Source organism: Calonectris borealis, chromosome 1 (assembly GCF_964195595.1).
Source record: "Calonectris borealis chromosome 1, bCalBor7.hap1.2, whole genome shotgun sequence".
NCBI classification, from domain to species: Eukaryota; Metazoa; Chordata; class Aves; order Procellariiformes; family Procellariidae; genus Calonectris; species Calonectris borealis.
In genome coordinates, this window is record NC_134312.1 from 211319509 (window position 1) to 211344094 (window position 24586).

The 24586-nt window shown below is 38.5% G+C and overlaps 1 protein-coding gene across 2 annotated transcripts in view; it reads left to right on the forward strand.

The window, feature by feature from the left end:
- The window catches only part of GRM5 (glutamate metabotropic receptor 5), a 298495-nt gene that overhangs the window by 218746 nt on the left and 55163 nt on the right, over positions 1 to 24586 (forward strand). For both annotated transcript variants that reach the window (XM_075140174.1, XM_075140175.1), the window contains one exon: positions 12039 to 12274. In XM_075140174.1, the coding sequence (XP_074996275.1) occupies positions 12039 to 12274 (236 nt within the window). The remainder of the gene's footprint in view (positions 1 to 12038; positions 12275 to 24586) is intronic.

Genomic DNA, 24586 nt, shown 5'->3' on the forward strand with positions numbered 1-24586 from the left:
AGCAAAGTCAATCATGGGTAGAAAAATAGTATTGGCTTATATTTATGATCATGTTGTGCTGCTGTAGAACAAACTGAGGATCCTTCTGCATTCAGGGTCATCCCAGAGGTGTTTCCATTTCAGGTGGATGAGATGCGCAAAAAATAGCTTTGTGACAGTGTTTCAAGACAGTAGGTTTTTGCTTATCATTTCTGCCAAGACCCGACTTCTGTACATGACTTTTCTTTGGCATATGCTTATGTAGGCTCAGTAGGTACATAACATTGCCTTGCATTGTGCATTACATTTTAGTGCCTGAGAGGCTATACTGAAGTCAGGCATTCTAGGGAAGATAAAAATCAGTATTTTCACAGTAGAAATACATATTTGATAGAAAAGTTTTAGAGATGAACCATTTTTTTTTCTTTCCTGTTTTTCTGCTGTTGCTGACGTTATGTAACTGGTGTTTTTTAGGCTGTCATTTGAGGAGCTTAGAGTGAATTATAAATATGAGTCAACAGCATTAATATTGTTGAAAAGAAAAGCTGCTGCCATATTTGGAAAATATACTTCAAGGATGTGAAGCAATCTTTCTACCCTTTAACAAAGCAGTGATGGAAACAGTTCTGATGCCTGATGGCCAACTCCCAAATAAATTTTAGGTTTTCCTACAGCACACACTCCTTCCTTTGCTTTTACTCCCTCTCTAGGCAGCCCTTAACTAATGTGAAACCTGAAAAATGGTTCCTGCTCCTCTTTTCATAGAATCATAGAATCATAGAATCATTAAGGTTGGAAAAGACCTCCAAGATCATCGAGTCCAACCATCAACTTCCAACATGCTGTCAAGAAAAGAAACCGTTCATCAATCTTTCTTCCTCTTCACACCCTTTTATTAAAGGCTTAGCAGTTCCTCCTGGAAGCTACAAGCAGAAGGCTGGGGACAGTACTGGACACATGAGAATGTGGACAAGCATGAGAATGTCCCCAGCTCAGGTTAGGACATCCCTATGTCTATGTGGATTCCAATAGGACAGTCCATCACTGCCCTCTCATGTTTAGGCCACAAAGCTCTCATTTTGGTTCTCACTGGCACCTCCACCCATGTCAGTCCTTGACAGTTTGTCAGTACTCCATCCCAAGGCAGCACTAAGTCTGCAGAGACAAGGACCAGGTGGGCAATTTTGGGAAGAATGAGACCCAGAATGACAGCAAGTTTAGAAAACAGCTCTTTAAAGGAAAGTTGGAAAGAACTGGGTTTATTTAGTCTAGATAAACCTGAAAGCCTACGCAAATGGTTGCTCTAAAAGAAAGGCAGTAAAAAAGTGAGGGACTTAAATTGTAGCACAGATTTACATTATATCTCAGGAAAAACAACTTTAAGACCTTATAAAGTTATCTAGGCATCCAAAATGCCTTTCTTCCTGGTAATATGTCAAATATTTACCTTCTCCTCACTAAAGAATTATTCGGGAATCAAGAGAGCATACTGCACAAGTTGAATATCCTTCGTGTTTTAAGGGGTAAGATTCAGTCAAATTTCTCTTCAGTTTAGGGGACAGCCCATACAATTTGTACGTATGGATATAACTTCCTCCAGTTAGTTTGATTAGCTATGAGAGCTTGCAAGCATGAAGAAAGGGCATCACACAATGGAAACCATATTTTGTTGTAGACTGGATTACAGTCAGGCTGAATTACTCTGCAGCTCTGAACTACAGATGCAGACAGCTGCAAAACTCTCTGTTTTCATGCAAATTAGGTGTTGCTATAGACTACCAATCTCTCAAGTTGCCATCACAACCTTTCTCAGCTTTGGGAAGTTTGGATACTCTGCAAGTAATTAGCACCAATAATCCCCTGTGCAAGGTATCTGCCAAATTCACTGCATAGCTTCTTCTTCTAGATACCATCTTGTAGAAAACAGTATGTCATGCTGCCTAAAAATAATCAGTTCATTTCTTTCCTTTGGATTACCCTTAAATTCATTTATCTTTATAATATGCATGAAAAGGAAGACAAAGATGAGGAATTGCAATCTAAAAAAAGCCAGGCAGCAAGACAAGAATCCCCATTCACTGCGTACACAGTTATTATAAAATGAACTCATCTAAATGCAACAATTTTCAGCTGCTCACCAAAAGCAATTCCAGCCCCCCAATATTAACCAAACAGATTTACCTTTGCAAGACTGGCAGCGCTTTGCAGAAGAGCATGAGGACTCTCTAATATTTTTAGAGCTTTTAAGATATAGAAAAAAATCTGAAAGATCAGAGAAATACAATGAAAGGAAAATTAAAGACAGCCACTCACACAGTCAACAAACTCCTACACAGGTGGAGAGAAATTCTCAAATATATTCTCAAATGCTATAGGTCAGATTTTTGGCAGAAGGGTGATTACACGTGGGCAGAACAGCAGTTTCCATCATCATTATGTGGCCTGCAAACAGATTTTTGCATAACAAAAAAAGACCAGTCTACAGCCTAATGAATGTACTCATTAACTGTAATAGCTTTAGCTATAGACTGAAGGGGGAGGTACTTTTGAGAAAAAGAAATCAGCTGAACTGATCCCAATATACTGCCGCATTTTCAATTTAAAAAATAAGTGGAACTGTTTACAAAAGGGAGGGCGGGGAGTCTGTTTTTATTGTATACATCTATCTCTCAATGTTTTGTCTAATCTTAGAAACAGTGTTTTAGAAATGTGTGCTGAATATTCCAGGCAGTTTTCACAGGGATCCTAAAGCTGCATTCCCCAGCTCACTGTTATGGACTCATGACATTTCAGTGATCACAGTTTGTCCAGAGCCAATAACTGGAAAGTTACTTTTGGTATAGCAAGTTACTTAATGGACCAAACTAATGGACATGTCTCCAGCTTTCTATGCTGTATCCCACTGGTGTAAAAAGACAGAGCATCCACCATGTTAGCTGTAGAGATAACATGTAACGTGGTGAGGAGCTGTTGTAGGAACATCTCTTCCGGTTGGCAGTCTGGATGTCCACCTACCTAGTTGCAGTTGGTTTAGCATAAGTCCTCTCCCTGCTCCCCTCTCCCACCCAGGCTTGGCAGCAGCTGAGAAGAGGCCACTCCACCATCCTAGGCAAGGAAAATCACGAGTTATCATCAAAGGAGTGGTATCAAAAGGAGTCTTAGCTCTAAAACCATAAACTGTGGTATCTGAGTGGGATTTGGGTGTGTTAGAGACATCATGTATCTTTTTACTCTAATGGAAAAAAAAGAAATTATCCTGGAACCATTTCAGTGATGCAGAGCAAAAAAAGCATTTAAATAATTTTGAAATAACACACATATATTGCATAGAATTTGCATAGGTTTGTGTAGGTTAGCTGGCTCTGTATAGAATGCATTATGTCATGAAGAAATTTGTGTGCACTTTGGGAAAGACCAGCTTAAAATACCCACATTTTCAGTTTAGCATGTATCATAATTTGCTATCATTTGCTATTTAAACAATCCAAATAAATTCTTAATACGATACACCCTTTAAGGAGGGTGGTCTCACATTTCAATATGTCAGGTGTACGGAAGGCATAAAATGTACTCTAGATCTTTCCATATAAAACTTGATAACTTGATAGTATATACCTGATAAATCTTGATAGTATGTACCTGATACCTTGGTAACATATACCTGGTTAAATGTTTTAAAGTGAGCAGCTAACAAAAATTTCCTTGATGGCCATTTATTAGTACAATAAAATTAAAATAAGTTTATTGTCAAAGTTTCATATAATACAGTGACTGAAAAGGGTTGCGTAGTTTTGGGGACTGCCAATTTGCACAGTGTCACCTGGTTGCTCTGCCCCTCTCTTACTAGCCAACACACGCACTTGCTAAATTTTGAATCAGATTATAATTAATACTTTTCAAATCACGGATTGTATATCTTTCTCTATATACTCGACTCTCAGCACAATGAAGTTCCAATTCTGATTTGCACTGTCAGGATGCTGCATGGGAAGACAACAAAAACATAACAGGCATCGGCATTGTTCAGGAATACTTAAATTTGAAGCTGCCCTTGAAGGATATTGTGGTACTGAATGGAAAAATAATCAATTATAGTGTCCATTTAATCAGTTTATCAGTGAAGGATTTTCTTCTTTGAAACTTTTTTAGTCCAACTGGCCTTCAAAATTTGCAGACTTTCCCTATTTCCTTGGAAGGCTTCTCAAGAATCTGAAAACATTCATTGAAGTCAACATCATAAAGAAAAATCTGAACCCTATAGTTGAGATTTAAGAGATGTCATAAAGAGTATAAAAGACTTGTCATGTTTAAAAATAAATCCTGCATCCATTCACTATGTGGGTATGTCAGCTTGTGCAATCGCTTTGCTGTTGTTCAGATCTGATGTCTTATCATTGAGTAATTGGCATTAGAGTTTCAGCTCCCACGACTGAGGTGATTTGGACTACAAAAGTAACAGATCTTATGTACAGGGACAATAATATAGAATTGCTGCCATGGATAGTCAAAACTGAGTGGGTGGCCTTAAACTGCCAAACCTGTGTTTACTTCAGATTGTTGGCCAAAATGTCTAAATTAGGGAACACAGAATTTCTTTTCTGTTTTAAAATCACAAAAGATTATCTTAATTATACTGAGAGATAGTGTGATTTGGGAAATATATCTAAACCCCTTCCTTTCAGGAAAAAAAAAAAAAAGAGATTAAACAGTATCATTTTCATTTGGAGTAATTTTGAGAAGACTGAGAATTTAAAAAGGAACAGAAACAAACATTTCTAGTTCAGAGAAAAAATGCTTTTTTATTTAAAATATCTTGACTGTGTAAAATGTTAGCTAGCTCTAATTAGGAGATTTTTTTGCCCTGTTTCTTTCATCTTGTGCACGGGGAAATGTTTTTCCATACAGTTAATTTCAGTGCTTCCCCTCTAGAATAGGAATCCTGATTCTGCTGGGCACAGGTGTGTGACCCACTGCACACTCCTGCATACTCTGACTGCCTCATTGGAATTACCTGTGTGTAAAGACAAACACACGATTAATCCTAAATAAATTTCTGTTGTTTGTTGATGCTTCCCATAGCAACTGCAGAGAGAAAAAGAAATACAATAACGAGGAAAGAAGTAAAGTAAAACCATGAGAAGCTGGGGAAACTGTCAGGGAGAGGCATTATTTTAACTTTCTTTGCATTCTTTTTCTAATCCACTGGGTTTTATACAATCATTCCCAGACATATGTCAAATCTCAACATAAGCTAATACAAATACAGAGTGGATGTCAAGAAGTCAGGTAGCTTACTGTCCTCCCTTCACCAACGCAGGGTCATTTATATCAGATGGATGTTTGTCTAACTTATTCTCTGACACCCCCAAGAGTCTCCAAGCTATTCTAGTTCCTCATACTCTTTACTGTAAGGAATATTTTCCTGGTGTCTAAAACGAGTCTTTTTCCTTCCAGTTTAAGTCATGAATGCTTACATCAACATGATAAACAAGTTATGATCTTTTTGCTGGAGTTTTTTGTACCTGAAAATAGTTATCACATCTCTCCCCTAGTACTGTGTTTGGTTCTTTGGGCTATAAATCTTCAGCTAATTCAGTCAAGCTTGTTTCCTAGATCACGTTCCCACTTTTTGGTTGACCCTTTACCTCTGTCACTAACCACTAGCTTTTCCTTTTGTGAAGTTTGATACTAAAAGCTGTCTTGGATTTGTCTTTAGTAGCTTTCTCCCTGTAGTGAACTGCAGGCCAACATTTTCTTTACTCTTCCTCTCACAATAAAGTGGTTAGAGAATTGCTCTCTGTTACTTCTGATGTCCCTTGTTTGTTGCAGCTTGTTTTGTGCCTTGACCTTTCTCATTTTATCACTATCTAATGTTTTTCCTTCTCATTGATCCTTGAAAATCTGACCTTGCTTCTGCTTGTCATATATTTCCATCTTTACTATGGGCACACTAATGTCTTACTGTATTTCCTATCCTTCCTCTGCATAGCACTTTTTAATTAAGTACTCTTTAATTCTTCAATTCCTTAGACATTCCTTACAATATATCTAACCTTAAAATTTTCTAGGCTTATTGAAGTCTGCTATTTTTCCTCTTTGCTCTTTTAAAAGTCACAAATGCTATTTTTCATGGTTGTTCTCACCCAATTTGCCTTTTGTCTTAACCTTCTCAAGCAGTTCCCACCTACTAATTAAACAGCTACCAAAGAGCCTCCTCTCTCTTGTCACTAGGTACAGCTTGTATCCAAGTAGTGTCACCTAGGCTTTCCAAGAACTTAATAGACAAACTATTGCGTTCTTCTCCTACTCCTCATTATCAATAAGTCCTGTGCTTTGGAGAATGCTCTGGTAGTGGCTCACAAAAAGCTTTCTCCACATCATCTTCCAGATTTGATGGCATTAATCAGACACTTATCACAGGAGGGACCTTGTCACCTATAAGCATGACCAGTAGTCAATAGCCCTAATTCCTTCCGTGTTCTGCATCTCTGAACATCACTGACAGTGACTGAAACACTGATGCATGAGGCACGAGGCAATACCTCCTTCCTACTCCATTTGCCTGCTTTCTTGAATCTATTAAATCTTTTTTTTTATATTATCTATTTATTTATGCATACCTAATGATCTCTTCTGAGCAATTGTTGTCTTAAATCTTACCATGAAATTAAAGGTTTCCACATTCTCTTATCTAGTTTAAGCTGACAGTAGTTCTTTTCCCTTGTCCTGTTTACAGTGATGTGCTCTCTAATCATTTGCTAGTCCTGTAGAAGGTGTCAATCAGCTCTGCAAATCCCTGTTATCCCTGACAGCATATTGACATCAGTAGCATACTCCATGCTGTTGATAGTCATGCTACTTATCAAGTAAATGTGGAGTGCTCTTGGAGCAATGTCCATCTTGTCTTTTTGAAGACGTTTTGTGGAATTAAACGCTTAGGTTATTGTTGACAGGGATTGACTAACTTCACCTTTTTGTAAATGTTTTTCAGGAGGGCTAGCAATTTCTTGACTGCACTGTATGACCCCAAAGCATCACCATCATGCATATTGAATGGTCTTTATAGTCATTAAGTGTCTTTCTGATGACCTCTTCATAATGCTTCAAGCATGAGCTTGCTCCTGTGCTGCTCTTCACCTGAATGTTCTCCTCTCTCCATGGTGATTATTTCCAGAAGAAACAAAAAGACTTCAATTCCAACAGGTGGACATTTCTTTATAACAGATGCAGTCCTGCATCTCATCTTTCTTGGGTATCAACACTTTATTGTCAAAGATTGCTTTTCCTTCCTCCCACAATCCCTGTATATGATAGGCGAAGTGGGTTGAAGTTGGCACAACAGTCCCACCCATCTGGGGAAGCTCTTATTGGTGCTGCCTATTTCACATGGAAGATAGGAAAGATGGGAAAGGACAAAACACAGAAAATCCAGGAAGCCAATTCAGGCTTCTCACATTTTACCATAGCAAACATAATCCTAAAAAGTCTGCACCTCTATGTACATACAGCATAACAATGCATATTGGTCCTACAGGTACAGTCCTACTTGTTCAGGTACACTCAGCTAGAGGAGTCTGAAGACTTATTCCCTACAATTAGTATCCAGGGTTGTGGGGGAGGAAGTGAGCAGGGTGCTCACTATCTGTGATCACAGCTGTGCAACCCACTCATTTAAATAGGGTCTCATTTGCCTCCACTTTTCTGTTCAGAGGTTTAAAAGTAATTGTATGTACAATAATGATCTAAAATATTGAATTTTTTAATTGTATTTACATTTATTCATTAATTGTTATATTTATTCATTAATAGTTGTATTTATTCATTAATAAATTTTGTAAATATTGGTGGCTCTGTCGTGTCATTCATTGGAGCCTTTCTGTGGTATAAAACTATGTTGTGATTTACTGTGAGTAAACTAAACAGACCTTTAACAAAGGAGCAGACCTCTTCCCTTCTGTTTGCTGAAGGATATTTTTTCACTAAAATCTCAATCACCCTGGCATATCCTTCAAAAACTGGTACCTGGGACAATGTACACATGCAAATAAGATAAAGAACATCATTATGATAATGGACCTCCTATTTCAAGTTCATCTCCTGCTAGTACTGCAACAGTAAAAGCCATTTAGCCATTTTTCCCTTTTTCCGTCCTTCTGTGATTCCTTATTCTCTTCGTCGCACAAGAATTTTCTTAAATGGTATCTTTTTCTTTCTTTTTTTTAAGAAACATCATTAACAATGATATATTTTGTTTGGTGCAGTATGGTTATTATCCTGTATCACACCACCAGCCTTTAAGGAAAATGCACCAGACATTAGTCTGACAACCAAGAATATGAACACTAAAGCACTGGATGAGGGGAAAACACGTCATGATCCTGAAAGACAGTTCCCCACTGTGTTGAATGTGAGTGTAGTATTGAGGGCAGCCCGACCTGCACACGCCATAGTCCTTTTACCTTGTTGACAGCTTTCTACCCTGTCAGGCTGATGGATGAGATATATGCATTGCCACGTACACCTGAGATATATCTCAGCTTTTGGTGCTGCAGCTGTGCAACTACTGCTTTCTTTCACAGCAAGGTTTCTTCACGTGCAACTCTAACTTTAAGTCTTGGTGGGATCACTTTAAGGACATTTGCCAATTGGTTAAAAAGCAACACCATCTGTTTCTAATAATCAGAATCACCTAATAACCTAATCAGAATAAAACTGGAAAGCACAGTGTCCATGCAAGGGAGAAAAAATGAACTTGTGTAGTGATCTGTTAAGGATATCCATGTCCTATTTAATCTGGTCTCTTTTATAATCTGGAATACATAATCTGGAATCACCAATATTTACGAGATTTATTAATGAATAAATATAACAGTTAATGAATAAATGTAAATACAATAAAATAATTCAATATTTTAGATCATTACTGTACATACAATTACTTTTAAACCTCTGAACAGGAAAGTAGAGGCAAATAAGACCCTATTTAAATGACTGGGTTGCACAGCTGTGATTACAGATACGGAATACTGTTCATCTGTACTTATTTTACTACCTGTGAGGAAGCTGTTCTTAACCACTGGTTCACCTAAATATCCTACACACCCCACTGCTAACATAAAGAACCATCTCTTTCACCAGCACGCAGTCCTGCACTGCGTTAGTGGCAGCCTATGCACTTTGCCACTTCTGTGGGTGAGAGTGGAGATTATCCTGGACTTCATTCGGAGCTCCTTGTCGCAGTCAATTGCTGGTGCCAGAGAATCTTTCTTCAGTTGAACCAGTAAATTTTAGTGATGGGTAATACCATTCTGAACCTTTCATAATGCAGCCACCAATGATATCACCAGCTACTACAGTAAAATTAAGCCATTAGGAGAAGAAAGAAGGTCCAAGGAGAGACAGGCATGACTATGAAAGTAAGAAGGTATCTCCCTCTCTGTCCCCTTCTCCCTCATCTACACACCCCTTACTGAGTTCAGAGGATGTCACAGGTCTAATATCCCAAATACGTCTATATCATCCTGTCATCGACACCCCGTAAGCGTTGCTATTTAGTACTGTGGGTGCAGAATTTAAATATCACACAGTACCAGTGCTTTTTTATATTCATGCAAGCCTGTTTTCTTACTCTACTTTCACTGGCCTTTAGATATTAGTTTAGCATTTGTTTTGCCACCTTGTCTGTCTGAGGCTTTGTTATCTCTGCATTGTTGTCTTGATGATACACACTTTGAATACATCTTTTTTATAATGCTCCTAAAAGCCTTTTGCCCAAGAAGCTAAGATGAAATACTGATTTGAATGAAAAGTAACTCTGTTGAATTAAGAAGCCCTTCTGTGGAAAAGTTGAGAAGGGTTATGTAATATGAAGTTGTTATTTCTATCTTTTTTAATAACTTAAAGTTATAAAATTGTATCTCTGTTGCAAATCTTCTTAGAAGGGATAGCTATTCATAAAGTAATACTATGAATTTTACAGCGCTCTGCTGGATTAGATCTACAAAACTGTTTCTCTGAACAATGATAAAGAAATTAATTACAAGAAAACAGTTTCTTTCTAAGTTGTTTATGAGACAACTCATAAAGCTGGGATACTGACAGCACAGCTCTAATTCTCTTAAATTCTGTTCAGTTTTTGAAAAAAAAAAAACCACACTACAGAAAACCTATCACTTCCTGCATTCATAAAACCTGTCAGATTTTATGAGGATGGATAAAACCACTTAAAAACTTGCCAAAGATTAAGATGAATGTTTCAAAGAAAAGTTTAAATAGCTCATAAATTTAAAAAACCACCTGCAGCTTTTATCACAAAACAACCCATAAATGGTTCTAACTCTTTGTCCAGTAAATGGTGCTGGTGGAAGGTGGGGAGTGTTTGCCTGTACTGAGCCTCCTGAGTGCGGCTGGGAACATTAACACCTATGTTCATCCCTAATTGGGTCTAAGCTTGAAGGTAAAGTGCTGTATTTGAGCTGAAAATCAGTGCTCATCATTCTCCTTTCATGAATGTACATTTTACTCTTTTGTGCTGAGTAAATTAGTGCATTTGGAATCTGAAGCATGTTTAATAGTCCATTTTCATTCCAGACACTGGATATTATTTTTGCCACTGGTGAAGCTGCTATTTATTGGCATTGCAGCTGTGCTAATAAAACGTAGCCCAGAGTCCAGGCTTCAATGAAAACAGTGTCTTCTGCAGACGGAGTTACTGTCTGTGGTCTTGACTTCTGCACTGCGTGAGGACAGCTGAGTCTCCGTGTAGAGAACGGGGAATGTGCTGAGACCAAGTGACTGCAGAGGCTTCCTGCATCCTCTGCAATACAGGGTAAAAATTCAAGCCAGGCAGCAAATAATCAAAGTAGAATAACAGAACCATACAAATATAGGTCATCTACATTGGTTACACTATGACTAACTTAAAATAGTTAGGGCTAGCTTTAAACAACTCATGAAGATTTAAAATAAGACAAATTAAGCTTCTTTTTTATTCTTCAGTTATTTGACCTTTAGGATTTAAATGTGCTCTCTATAGTCATTAACATCCATGCCTTTTTAGAGGGAAAAGACCCAATCTGAGATTCTCCTACAATTCTCTAACTGTAAGACCTGGGGCTTTTGAAAAACTGAAATATCATGTTCATGATAGAACAGCAGAAATCTGCAGTGCTCTAATGAGATATGTACATTTTTAGTGGAGTTCAGTGAAACTTTGTAAATGTCAGTACTTCCAAGAATATCCATTGTGAAACTGTGGAGAGGGGAATTACCCTGAGAAGTTTGTGACATTTTGTTTGATTTGGGTTTTCAGTCACTTCTGGCTACTTGTGTTGCAAGAGTGTTGCAAGCAAAACCTTGACAGAAGAGAATTAAAATTCTGTGTGCAGGACAGTGTCACACAAGTTCGTAATACTCCAGCCACCAGCTACCAAGAAACAGAAGCCACACATCTGCCCAGCTTCATTAGTCACGTCTGCAGAGAGGATTTATTGCTTCAGATGCAGTGCCATACTGTCTCAGCATCTGAGCTCTGAGCTGGTATTTCTGCTTGAGCAGTGTCAGCCCATTCAAAATTTGCTTCTAACTCTTTGTGCCATGCTCCCTTGTGCAGTATAGGCATGGTCTGCAACACAGTCCTGCCCTTCTCACTGTAAGAGGTCCTGTCCCCAAGGTCACCTCCTTTCAGGTAAGAGTAGTATCATCCCAGTGTCAGTAAAACACTGAATCCAAGATTTTCTCCCCAGAGCTCAGTGAGGCTTAGCGTGATGCAGAGATACAAGGCAGATTTCAGGATCTGTGATTTTTAATGTTGTTTCAATTACCCGAAGTGAAGGATGAAGAATATATCATCTAAGTAGAAGGTGCCAATGACAAGCAAATGTAAGGAAAAGGAAAACACTGAATTCTTCTGCTAGAAGTATTACAGATGCTTTACTAAACTCCACTCAGAATCACAGCTGTGGGTGTGTGCTCTTAGGCTCCGAATTTTATTTTTAAGAAAGTTCTTTTCTTATTCCGTTGAATGGTCAATGTTGTCTCTCTTTCATTTATCCCTGCAGTGATGGCTGGGCAGACAGGTACGACGTGACAGACGGGTATCAGCATGAAGCTGTCGGTGGAATAACGATCAAGCTCCAGTCTCCTGATGTGAAATGGTTTGATGATTACTACCTACAGCTTCGGCCAGAAACCAATCATCGAAATCCATGGTTTCAGGAATTTTGGCAGCACAGGTTCCAGTGCCGGTTGGAAGGCTTTCCACAAGAGAACCCTAAATATAACAAGACTTGCACAAGTAAGTGAATTTATTACTTCTGCTGTTGTATAAACCAGTGTGACTGAAGGTCTGGTGTAAAGAGCTCATGTTGGACTGATGCAGCCTGGTCTGCTGGAATAGGGAGTGGGGTTGGAAGTAAAGAGGTTGAAACTGCAATCCTTGCTCTTTCCAAACTGACAACAACCACAATTTTAAAAGTATCCAGATCTCTAAAGAAACAAATAGAAAATGCCTCAGTACCTACCTCCTCTCTATATTTGAAAAACTTGATGCTACTCTACCTCCACAGGCATCTAAACACTTTCAAAAATGTTGTTACCCAAAATTCAATGCTTCGTTTCTGAAACAGGGCTAATCATATTGCTTTACCTCACAGGAGCAATGAGAGAGTTAATATACTAAAAGTTATCTGAAGTCCATATGGTAATGATGATTATCTGTGTACTTCATATGGAAGACTAGCTGGTTTGAACGATTTCATTAGGTTTTTTTTCAGCCATGAGTCATTTCAGGAAATGCCATTTTGAGCTGATCTTTTTCATTAAATTGTACTGATTTGAGCAAAAACTGCCACAACATTTCGTCATTTTTGCAAAACAGTGGTAAAACCTTTTTTTCCCAGAAAGATGTGGTGCATTTTTCTGGGTTTTTTTATTACTTCTGTTAATTACTCTTTATTTGATGAGATGCCAAGCAGTACTAAGACAGTGGGCATCCAGCCGATGCTGGGGCATAAGGTGGTGCCGTGCTGGGCATTAGCCCAACCACAGCTCTAAGCCCCAAGGGACCTTTCCTCCTAAAAATGTCAGTATCTTCCACACACCCATGAGACCAAGAAATGGTTTTAAGGATCAAAGTCTTGGATTTAGATAACACAAAACCCCACCTAAGTCCCACTCAACATTCCTAAGTCTTTCGATTTGTACAAGGTTGCAGAGGAACTTTGTGGCTGAGCTGGAAATTGAATCTAGGAATCCCAAAATCTCAGTATACACCTTCAACATTCAACTGACTTTTTTCCATTATTTTTCTTCTGCTACCCTTCCAACACAGCCTGACACAGGTTTTATTTGCGCTATTGACAGGTAGTGCATACTGAGCAGTAAACTTCATTGATTTCCCCATGATAATGTAGATCTCTTTCCTGATATGTCAGTACAGTGGGCATGGCTGGATACAGGCTAATAAAGACCTGGTTTCTACCCCTGTGCTGTGTTAGCAACAACATTTCAACCTGACTTTTCTGGGTTTCTTTTTTTACTTACTTTTTACCAACACTGGGAGAATCTAAATTCTGTTTTATATGAAAGATTGGGAACTGTGAAATGTAGGTGCCTACAGAGTCTTTTATAGTGCCTAAGACACAATTCACCACCACAAAAAAATTATCTCGGGGGTGCAGGGAGATATTAGTTTAGACATGAAGTCACTCAGTCATGGATATGAGACAACTTAATCGTAAAGCTTGAATAGCTCAGTTTGAACAGCACTCATCGTTGGAACATTTCCCACAAAAAAGATCCTGAACGAGCCACAGCTCAAATAGGTTCCTAAAACCTAGGAATGTCAAACACACAAAGAAATGTGCAAGAATCACAATCTGCTGATTTGCAAATCATGAACAGAGAAAAGGACTAATTTCCCAAATAGATTGTTCTAATTACTTTTTCTTCAGCTTTATTGTCCTATTCAGTGCTGGGCCATGATGGCTATAGTAAAAGAATGAAAACCAGATTATAATAGCTTTAATTCTTTCTTGTTGCTGTAGGGCAGAAAGTGTTAATTCAGTTGCGGAGTTCCCCAGATTAACAATACTACGTGCAGCAATGAATTAAAACTGCCCATTTAATCAGGGTTTTCACACAGGAAGTTGTTAGTCATCACGTTACTCGGTTTTATAGTTTTGATTTTGATCTAGACCATCTGTCAAAATTCATATAAAGGAAATTCAAAGGTTGGCCAGAAAGATGACATGCAGATTTACTTAATGACATTTATTTGGGTTATAAGTGCTAAGACACCTATGCTGTTTTTCTCATAATAGCCCTAAAATTAGGCAAAGGTGTATGATAAAGTGAAGAAATATTGAAGTTAGACAACCTGATGGATTTACCAGCAGGAAAGACACAAATGTATTCTCTGAGAATTGCAGGCGTGAGAGATTTTGATGTAGGGAGTTTAACCTCAAAATTAATATGAATTTTTGAGGGTGTCAGGTAGTTTTTGTTTCTATCTCATTTCCCATGTTCCATATGACTTTGAAAATCATATCTTTATATCGATTCCTAAGTTCATATTTGGTTCCATAACTTCAAGCTTCAGATAAGAAAACAGGATTGTGCCCTTTAGTTTATCTGAATACATTCTCTTCTCCAGCAGCTGCATTTTTAAAAAAAAAAAAAAAAGAAAAGATGCTCGAGGTGTTTCTCAGGATTCCAGTTAAAGAGAGTGGGTTTATTGAGAAATGCTGGAGAGAAATAAAAATCAATTTTTGCACCAAAAGGCAAGCCATTCTTTACCTCTTGGGATAATGATAAAAAGATAAACATAAAGCTGATTGGTGTTGATAGATGAGGTCATTATTAAATGAAGGTGTCTATATACAAAGCAATAAGCACTACTTTTATGGAAAAAAATTATTCTCCACAACCTGGTTGTACTATCATGAAAAAATAAACAATAGTTAACAATATAAAGAACTTATTTAAACAGCAAGAAAATAAGCACAACGAGATACGGCTGAAATCTGAATAGATAATTGACTTCACCCTAGGTATGAACTTAGTTGTTTAAACATTTATATTTACTTTGCTGAGCCCTGCCTAGTAAAATGGTAGGCTACATTTACCCCTGTGACAGAAAATACATGAAGTCATAAGTCAATGAAGCCAGCTCCAGTGACTTGTGAGGGTTTTTTCATTTTTTAATATAAGCTATCCATAGACGTGCCAAGTAGGTATTATTATGAAATGAAGACACGATTTAGTAGGATATGCATAATAAAACAGTGAAATTAGCCAAATAAAGAGAATCCAAAAAACAATCCAAACCATTTTTTCCTCCATTCCTAGCACTAAAAAGTCTCCGTCCCTTCACATACATTTAGTTCACACGGAGGTGATTATTTCAGCATCAAGCCCACATTTCATGTGCAGATTTGGACATACTTATTTAATCCAAATGGATGTCACTGCTGTTGCTAAGTACATTGATTTTCTGCCCAGCTGGAGCACTACAGAAAGTGAGAAGTTTGCAGACTTATCTGAGTTGATTTTCAGTGTAATCAGTTCCATGCCACAGGAGAGCTGCTGCAAGCCACCTGTGAACACCAACAGTCAGAGCAAAGAATTTAAAATGCATCTTTAAAAGGAGACATGTAATGGCCTCTGAACACTAGGGATTTTACAAGAATTGGATTTGGCTTCCCCTCCGGCACCAGCCAGATATTTTTTTATTATCTAAGGCCACAATTCAGTAAAGTTCATAAATAGTTGTGCAAGTTGATCCAGATGAGTAACACCACTCAACAACCATCTTCAGGTCATAAAGGGCTAATCCAATCTTTTGGTATTGATTGCCTTCGGACCTTTGAAGACTAGGTGTGTACGCGTTTGCTTTCTTACAGACAAGTGTCCCCACCAGAACTCAAATTCCTAGTACTTTTTCCTCCTAGTGAGGGTGTTTTACAAATGCATTTTAACACAGAGCAGAAAGAAAACCCAATGCAAGCAAAGTATGTTGTGAAACTTTGGCTCAACTGACATTAGTGGAAAAAGTCAAGTCTTCAAGGTCGTCAGGGGCAGAAGCATATTTATTACATTTACCGGTCTGTTAAATGAATCCTTTTGCCTCCGCTATGTAAAAGCCAGAGCCGTGGATGGAACAGCATTTTTAAGGTGTTACCTAAACACAGAGCAAAACCAGAATACACGTCCCAAGTATCTGTGATCTAAGCATAAGACAAGAAAGAGCAAGTAAATAGAGGCTGATGCTGATGAAGCAGTGCAATATCTTAGTTTGACTGGCAGAGGTTACAGACTTCAGAAAAAAATGGTATTTTCATGTAAAGGCACAACAGAAACAAGAATCTGAAGGAAGGTGATGGGGCACTTACGCAGGTATTTACAGCAGGGTCCTGACATTAAATACGGTGGTTCAAAGCAGCCAGGGACAAAACACAAAGGGAAATAATGGAGGCTAAGTAATCACAGACAGAGATCAACCACAGACAGGACACAGAGGGCACTGAAAGTGAGGAGAGCAACTTATGTTTGACATGCTTGGGAGCAAGTAACCAGTGGCAGGGTTTATAGGAAAAAAGAGCATACTCAAAGTGATGAACAGGGAAAATGAGATTCACAGCAGCATTCTGAATGGGATGGCTTTCAGGATGCTGAACGCCAAATCTCCCATTCATGATTTAATCATGTGGCTTCTCTGAGATAAAAACACTTCTTCCAAGGGCGCAAAAATTGACATAGAAGAAGGATGACTGATATTTCTCCAAGCAATTAAGAACAGCATTAAGAGTGAAAGAGTTTATTTACAGAAAGGGAGATTAGGGAGATTTGGGATAAATATGAGGAAAGTTTTGCAGCTAAAGGTACAGAAAGGCACATAAGATATAAATGCAAAAATTATCTACCTGTTTGCTGAATCTCATCCCGCTCCCCCTACTTTTAATGAGGTGAAAAGGACCCACAGAAAGTATCCCAGAGTTTCAGCTGAACAAAAATTTGGTTTAACAAATGGTCCTTTTGAGTTTCCAGATATACTGAGGAATAAAACATGACTGCACTGCAACATGCTAATAATCTGTTGGTTAAATCTAAGCTCAAATGCCAAAGTTGGTTTAATCAGAACCCAGATGATAAAAAAATAAGTGCTGTGACAATGGAAGGATATTTGCCGTATTTCAAGGAATCTGTCACATTTAAACCCCATATTCCCCAAACATGCCCAAAAGTGTGGCATTCCTACAAGTTTATTTTTAGATTGCAAATAAACACAAAACAGAACAAATTAAGTTAAAATTCATTTGTAATTTTTAAACAGTGAATTAAAGGTCATTTTAATACTGAATACATCCTGTCTGTCACTCAGTTTGATACTTGATATATTATGTCTCATGCTTGGGCACTGCCAAGCTGAAGGGTGGTCCAGCCCTCATTTTTATGGCCCACATTTCAGATCTGGAGCTCAAGCACAGTTTATCACCGCTTTTACAGTAATGCTGGGTCAGGTCCAGAAATTTCCAAAGGCAGATCAGCTGTAAGGCATAGATCCAGATCTGAATTTTCTAGAAGCCTAATATAATCTGAGCCAGAAGCCTGCACAGACATGTCATTATTTTTTGACTCACTTAGAGAAAGCAGCAGTGTGGCACTGAGAACTGCTATATGCTCTGTTATACCTATTTGAAAGACTTTTTGATATATGTTGATTCTGATTTTAACACACCTGCAACTCAAACCCTTGAATAACTTCAGTCTTCTCACTGCTGTTACGGAATTCATCAAACTCCTCCAAAATCTGACTACAAAGCTACATCTATTTTTCCTTCACTTTATGCTCCCTGCCTTCCTCCTTCCATATACTGGATATATTTGATGATATACCGTGCTACTGTGGTTTTATTCTTTATATTATAAATCCTTTTCTCACTGCCTTTCTGAACCTTGAAAACTATCTGGAAGAGATTAATACTGTTGTACAGGTAGACCGTGTCTCTCCAGCCTTAAGAATAAAAGTAAATTATAACTAAATGTATTCAGATTATATACATTTCTTATTGGATGGATGAATTGGAGTAGTCCTTGTCATTCTTTTCTCTTAGCAGTTCAACTTCCTATATAGATTCAAACACTTCATATAAGCATATTTGCAAGTACAGAAAGTTTTATGCCAGCATTTCATGTGCTTTTGCATCTGTAGCGGTTGTGTTTCATTGTCATTTATGACCAAAGAAATTGAATTCTGTAGAAGATGAAAGGATAGTAATGTTGTTAAGAAAACGGTGTGAAGAAATAGGTATCTATTTACTTTCTTTCTCCTGTCACTGTTACTCTTTTTGCTGATTTTATTGAACTTGACAATAGAAGCCAGACCAGCACCGGTACGGAGGCACCCAAGGATGCAGGTCAACCTCTAGTCAGATTTGTGAGAGCTCTGAACACGCCTTGCTCATGTAGGCTTAAATAGACATAAAACACCAAAGTCAACTAAATGCTTGAAAAAAAACTTCTGCAAGTCCTCTCTGCATTTTAGGACACTGAATTTGGTCCCACAGTCATTCTCAAACTCAACGTTTTAGTGACAATCATCACATAAATGTAACAATGCTAGTATTGGCTTTCAGTTGCGAAGAGTGAAAGTTAGAATTAGTCAAAAGCATTTGGCCAATGGATTGCACTGGAAGATATTTGCTTGTCAAATTTGAAAGAATGCTCCATAGCAGCATGTTGATTCAATGACACACACTTTGAAAGAAAACCACTGAAATGAGTAATTTTTTGTTTTCTCATTTCAATAGCACTGAAATGTTTTGTTTCAAGTTTACAATTTGCTTTTACATTGTTTCAGTGTTATGTTATGTTTTTTGCCTCAGCATCAAAATGACATTTTCCAGTATTGCCAAATTTCTTTTTTTTTCCTCTGAATTTCCTTTTCAGAAAATACAAAATCCAGTCTTGAGGTTTTGTATTCATTTTGAGCAGAAAAGGACATTTGAACTACATGAAATCTCCCATACAGCAGAAAATATCTTTGTTCATCAGTCCAAGAGCCTGTAAGAAATTAAATTAGGAAATAAATAAATAAATAAATAAACTATTACATTTTATTTTTAGCAGAAAAATACACCTGGTACCTTAAAAATAACAGAGAACTGAAAGTTACTTTTTTTTACATTGCTTTAACAGAAAGCTCTAATGACAGATTTTGGAAAAGCTTCCAAAATAAGTATTTTTCTGTATCTTTAAACAATGTTAACTTAATTAGGTATGAACACTATGCCTTACCTTGGATCACATATACAGCCTTTTTTCCATTTTATAAGACTCCACTCATTTCTTCACTGAAGAGACATGCGTGTTTCTGGGATGACTGACTTGGTGCCCTGCCATCCAGAACACGCAGATCCAGGGAAGGTTACTGACGTGTTCCCAAGGACCACAACTGTGACAGCATGGACCCATGACAGACCTAAGAAGTCCCACTGCAGCAGGCAGGACCTGCTATGTCTTGGTTACAAAGGGCAGCCTTTTCCCCTGATTTTTTTGGGGATATTCACTAAGGTAAAGGGGAAAAAAAAACCAAACAAACAAATGCATTTGCTGGTGGGCTTGAACTTCCACTACTGCTAGCAGAAAGTGAACGTGGGACTGTTTGCTAGTAAAACTAGAACTAATTTCTCATTTCTGTCAGCTTATTGTCTCTCAAAACAAAAATTAACACAACGAATCGACAAAGTCTTTAATGACGTATGTATGAAAACTACATGGAAACTAATTTGTGAATTAGTCATGGGGAAACATTATGGCATAGTTGGAAACGGTAGGCTATATTTCTGGTTTCCTCTGTGATGTCCTGTAAGATTTTGTTGTAAACAACCTTTTGATCATTGAGAAATTTTAAACTAAAAAAGTGAAACACTACTCATTTCCTTTTATTTCAATGTTAAACTCATTGCATAGTGAACAAACTGCTCTGCACTTCGAAAAAAATATTCTCCCCTATTCTGTCTCCTATTTCATTCTCTTGTTGCTCCTTGGAGAAATGAAATAAGAGGGGGGCTGCCTGGAATGTAAAGTATTTTCACTCTTCCTTTTACCCTTTCTCCATTCTTTAAAATTCAAAACAGTCTCAGCTTTGGAAAAGTTAAAAAACAGGAAAAGCATCTTGAACCACGGTAATTTTGCACTCTTGCACATGCCTGCTTGATGAGGCTTTGTAATGTCACCAGCTGGCAAACAGAAAAAATTGTATTTCATCTTCCTTGAGGGTAAAAAGTAGGGGAGAAAAGAGGAATGACAGGTTTTATACCAAAAACCCACAAAATAATGAGTTTTATTGGAGAATGTTTTCTGTTTGTTTGCATGCTAAGTACGAGAAAAAAAAAGTGAAATTTCAGAATTTCCTGCAAGATTTGGTTTGGTTTAGTTTTTCCGTATTTGGGGGGGGGGGGGGGGGGGAGCGGGGTGGTCCTGGGCGGGTTATTAATTATTCCCCCCAGCGCTGCTCCCAGCCGACGGCAGCAGCTCCCGGCCGCCCGCCCGGTGCCGGGCCCACGAGGTGGAGCCACAGCCCGGCGCAGCGCCCCGGAGCCGGGGCCGCGGGAGAGCGAGTGCCGGGGCGTGAGAACAGCTCGGCACCGGCCGCGCCGAGGGCCGGCTCACGTTGCAGCGGGACTGGGAGCGCCCTCGAGTGCTTTCTTGGATCGGTGCCCATAAGGACACTAATTGTTTTTAAATAGATCCAAGAAATGAACCGTTGCCGGCTGGAATCCCTTTCTTGATGAAAGAACGCGTTTCTTTTCCATCATCTACATATTTGTGTTTTGGAGAAGTGACAATAGAAAAGAACAAATTTGGACGAGGAGTTTAGCGCTGGGCAGTCTCCGCACAGTTAATTACGGGTTCAAGGCTGCTTTCAGAGCCAGCCCCACCCAGCTCCCCATATAAACTCCCAGGTTCATGTTAACAGGCTGCTTCAGCTCAGGCTCTGTAGCTGTGGTGTGCACGTACCCGAGCTCGCCTTCGCATGGCCCTAAGCCTTGTTTCATGAGGTGCTGCTGAGTTTATACCATTCTCAGACTGTTCTTCTCCTTTGGAATAGTCACAGTCCTATAATAAGGCTGGGAACATACAGATACATCCAGACATACAGAATACATATTTAAGCAGGAAAAAGCATGGATATTAACCACCTACTCCAGTGGCAGCAAATTCCTAAGCTGATATTTAATGTATTTAACCATGTTGCAAAGGCTCACTTGAATCCTGTATATATAGATTCCTAAATGATCTATAGAATAAATACTTACATACTTATATTTCCCATGAAATCCAGGATAATTTTACTTTCATGTCAGAGAGAGCGCGATAGCACCTAAAAACTCCAGCCGATAACAAGCCCATTGCATTAAGCAGAGGAAAAACAGGAAGATAATGAGTAGTAGTCCTCTTCCTGAGGAATATTTAGTCTAAAGAAAGATGGCAGATAAAAAGCAGTAGAAAGGAAATATTATTAGGTGGGAGATTGAAGGATGGATGGGTTATCTGATTTGCCAAAGAAGGGACAGGATTTGTCTATGTAATATTTTGTAGACAGAAATGGCAATGTGACTTCAAATCTGGAACTGCCTCATGATCTCACAGCTTGGAAAATAATAGGATATGCCCTTATTTACTTACCAAAATTACTTGGAGAAAAAAGAATAGGGAATAAACAGAACAGAATAGAGGGATTTGCTCACGTGCTCTAGCCACTGAGATATCCTAATTTCTCAGAGAATTCTGCAATGTTTGATCATTTACAATTGCAAGTACTGTCCCACTTTCCTCGTTAGGTATGATTTGATTCACCCTGCATTCATCCATTACCTTGTACATCTTAATTACAGGAGGCAGAATTTTTTATTTCTGCAGTAATTATCATGACACAGTGTTACTATTTATTGGTTCTGAGGTACTGCAGTACAGATTACTTTCCTTAAACATTTGGACATAATCACCAAATTCAGCACAGATTCATAAACAGGTTGATACTATTTCAAATAATGTCTGTGGGAAAATGAGCTACATCCTGAAAAAATTGCTCAGTCCTACCACAGAAAAGGTACTTAAGCCTGTCAAAATTGCAATAAGCATCACCTGGAGACCTACAAAGTGCAGCTTTGTACCTGGCCCACACACATTGTCACCTCTGTACCTCCAACTCCTGCTGTCTGCAGCATACTGGGAGTGACGCTGGGTCTGACTGCAAACTCCATGGGCCGAGAGAGATTCACAGCTTGGGGCAGGTTTCCTCTAAACTGGCTGTAGCCTGGTCCGCAGGTTTGAACACCCATTTGCTGCTGTGGTGCATTAGGCGCTTTCCTGGAGCACTTCATCCAGGAGTATCATCTGAAAGAAATATGATACACTTGCTCTGAAACTGTGACACGCAGTTGAAACCAAAGCACAGTGAGCAGGAACGATTTGGAGATTGACTTTGAAAGCCCACACCTGAACTGAACTAAAGCATTCATGTGAACATGTCCTGCTTATCCCTACATGCCAACATTAAACGGCATCACGCTGGCTTTTCCCAGCCCACAGGAAAGCAAGACATTCTTATTTCCTTCTTGGCAAATTTTTCTCATATGGGAATGTACAAGATGGAGAAAAACAGATCTTTTATAGATATGGGTTTTTTACTGTAATAGAAAAGAGTTCTACTATGGATATTATAAACAAGCATATGGGTCACAGTCTGTGGATATTTATTCTCTGCCCAGTAATTCTGTAGGAACTCCTCAACTTCTATTAGATTTTTTCATTATTCTTAAGAGTTTAATCTGTAAAGTCAATTCCATTGAATATTACTGGCGTCATCATCATTAAATTCATCCGTGCCACCTCTCCATCTCATGATGACCCTGTGCCAGGAAAGGTTCTTGACTGAAGGCAGCACTTTTGGATGAATTTAAGAATAGTGTTTGAGTTCCAGCACAAACAATAGGCACTAGCACTTAAGTGAACAATGTGTAAGGCTACCTAAATCATACTTGTTGCAGAGACAGATTTAAAATGTTTTTACTTTTACCTGACTAAGAGACCACCTTTTAACTTGTGTATTCAGCCTTCCCTTAAAACCACTCACAGGATCACTGAGATAAATAGGGTTACTTATATGCTTCAAGTCTGACGTGCCTAAGTACTTTGTGAAATGGGTTGAAAATCACTTTCAGACTTCACTATTTTTTTAATACTGGCATTTTTTAAGACTGTATTAAAGAGCAAAAATTTTCTTTTTTCTCAGTTTTTGAGATGTTCCCCTCAACTACAAAGTCTTGAGGTACTGTAAACCGACAGTCAGACTTGACAGGTTGGATTTAACCCTATATAGCAAAGTGAGGCAGTTAACATTTCAGGGAAAAGTTTTCTCCAGCTGCAGAAAGTATATTAAAATTCTCACAACAGCTAATTCCCTCACAACTCCATTGACAACTGCTAGCAGCTTCTGTGAAGAGCTAAGCAGCCTCATTACAGATCATCAGGTGAACTGAATGAGGTTCAATGTTTAAAGAAAATCAGAATAATAATTCTATAAAACTGAAGCACAAAGCCCAGTGGAGAGTGTTCCTGTAAGAATTAAGTTATTACATTTTTAAGCAATCATGAGTGATAAAGTAGCTGAAATATTGTTTCATAATAAATACTATTGCTGATGCCAATCTGATTCATTCTAATGGCTACTATAATTAACTGCACGTTTTGTGAGCTGTTAATTTTGAGGATGAATAATTGGTTAAACCAAGTTTTGTGTATTGCAATGTAATACGCTTGTTCAATTTTCCACTTAATTTCAATTAAGATGGGTTTTACATGTACTCCACTGTTGCAGTTTTTATGCCTATTATTTTTAATTAGGAAAAAGCAATACCTTAGTAGAACAGAACAAATAAGCAATACTGTGTGTTGTTTCCAAGTTTTTTTCCATTACAGATATTTCAAGCTCATATCACTTAACTATCTAAAATGTTAATCACTGCTCCTGAGGTTGACTGGAACTGGGAGTGCCAGCTCCTGCACGAAACAGAGGGAAAAAGGAATCTCTCAGTCCCCTCATTCACTTACTGACCTCTACACAATGATTTTCAGTTCGAATTATGTATCTTTGCTACCCTTCCTGATATTTTCAGTACTCCAAAATGTTTTAGTGATTAGAACTGCATGGTGACGTTCTTGTTCACCATTGAAAAGGTGAGCTTGTAGATGCACTTATTTTATGATTGGATCAATCACCAGCTGGAGGTTCTTACTCATCTCCACAAAAGGTGCCTAGACATCAGACTGGATGCTTGTCTTCTGGATGGATATTGTTAAACTAGATGAGTGCCACCCTCAGAGTCATACATTAATCCTCATTTCTTTCAAGACAAAAACTGTCTGTACATCAATCTTTTCATGGCATAAATTACTTCTCACGTTGTGCTGCCCCTGCAGCTCAGACGGGCAGGGGTAAGCTCCATCCCTGCCGCTTGCCGGTGCCTCTGTGGGAGGCAGACTCACACAGAGTGGACAGAGAGGGTTATTTGCATTCCCTCTGCTCCCGGCTGCCCACACA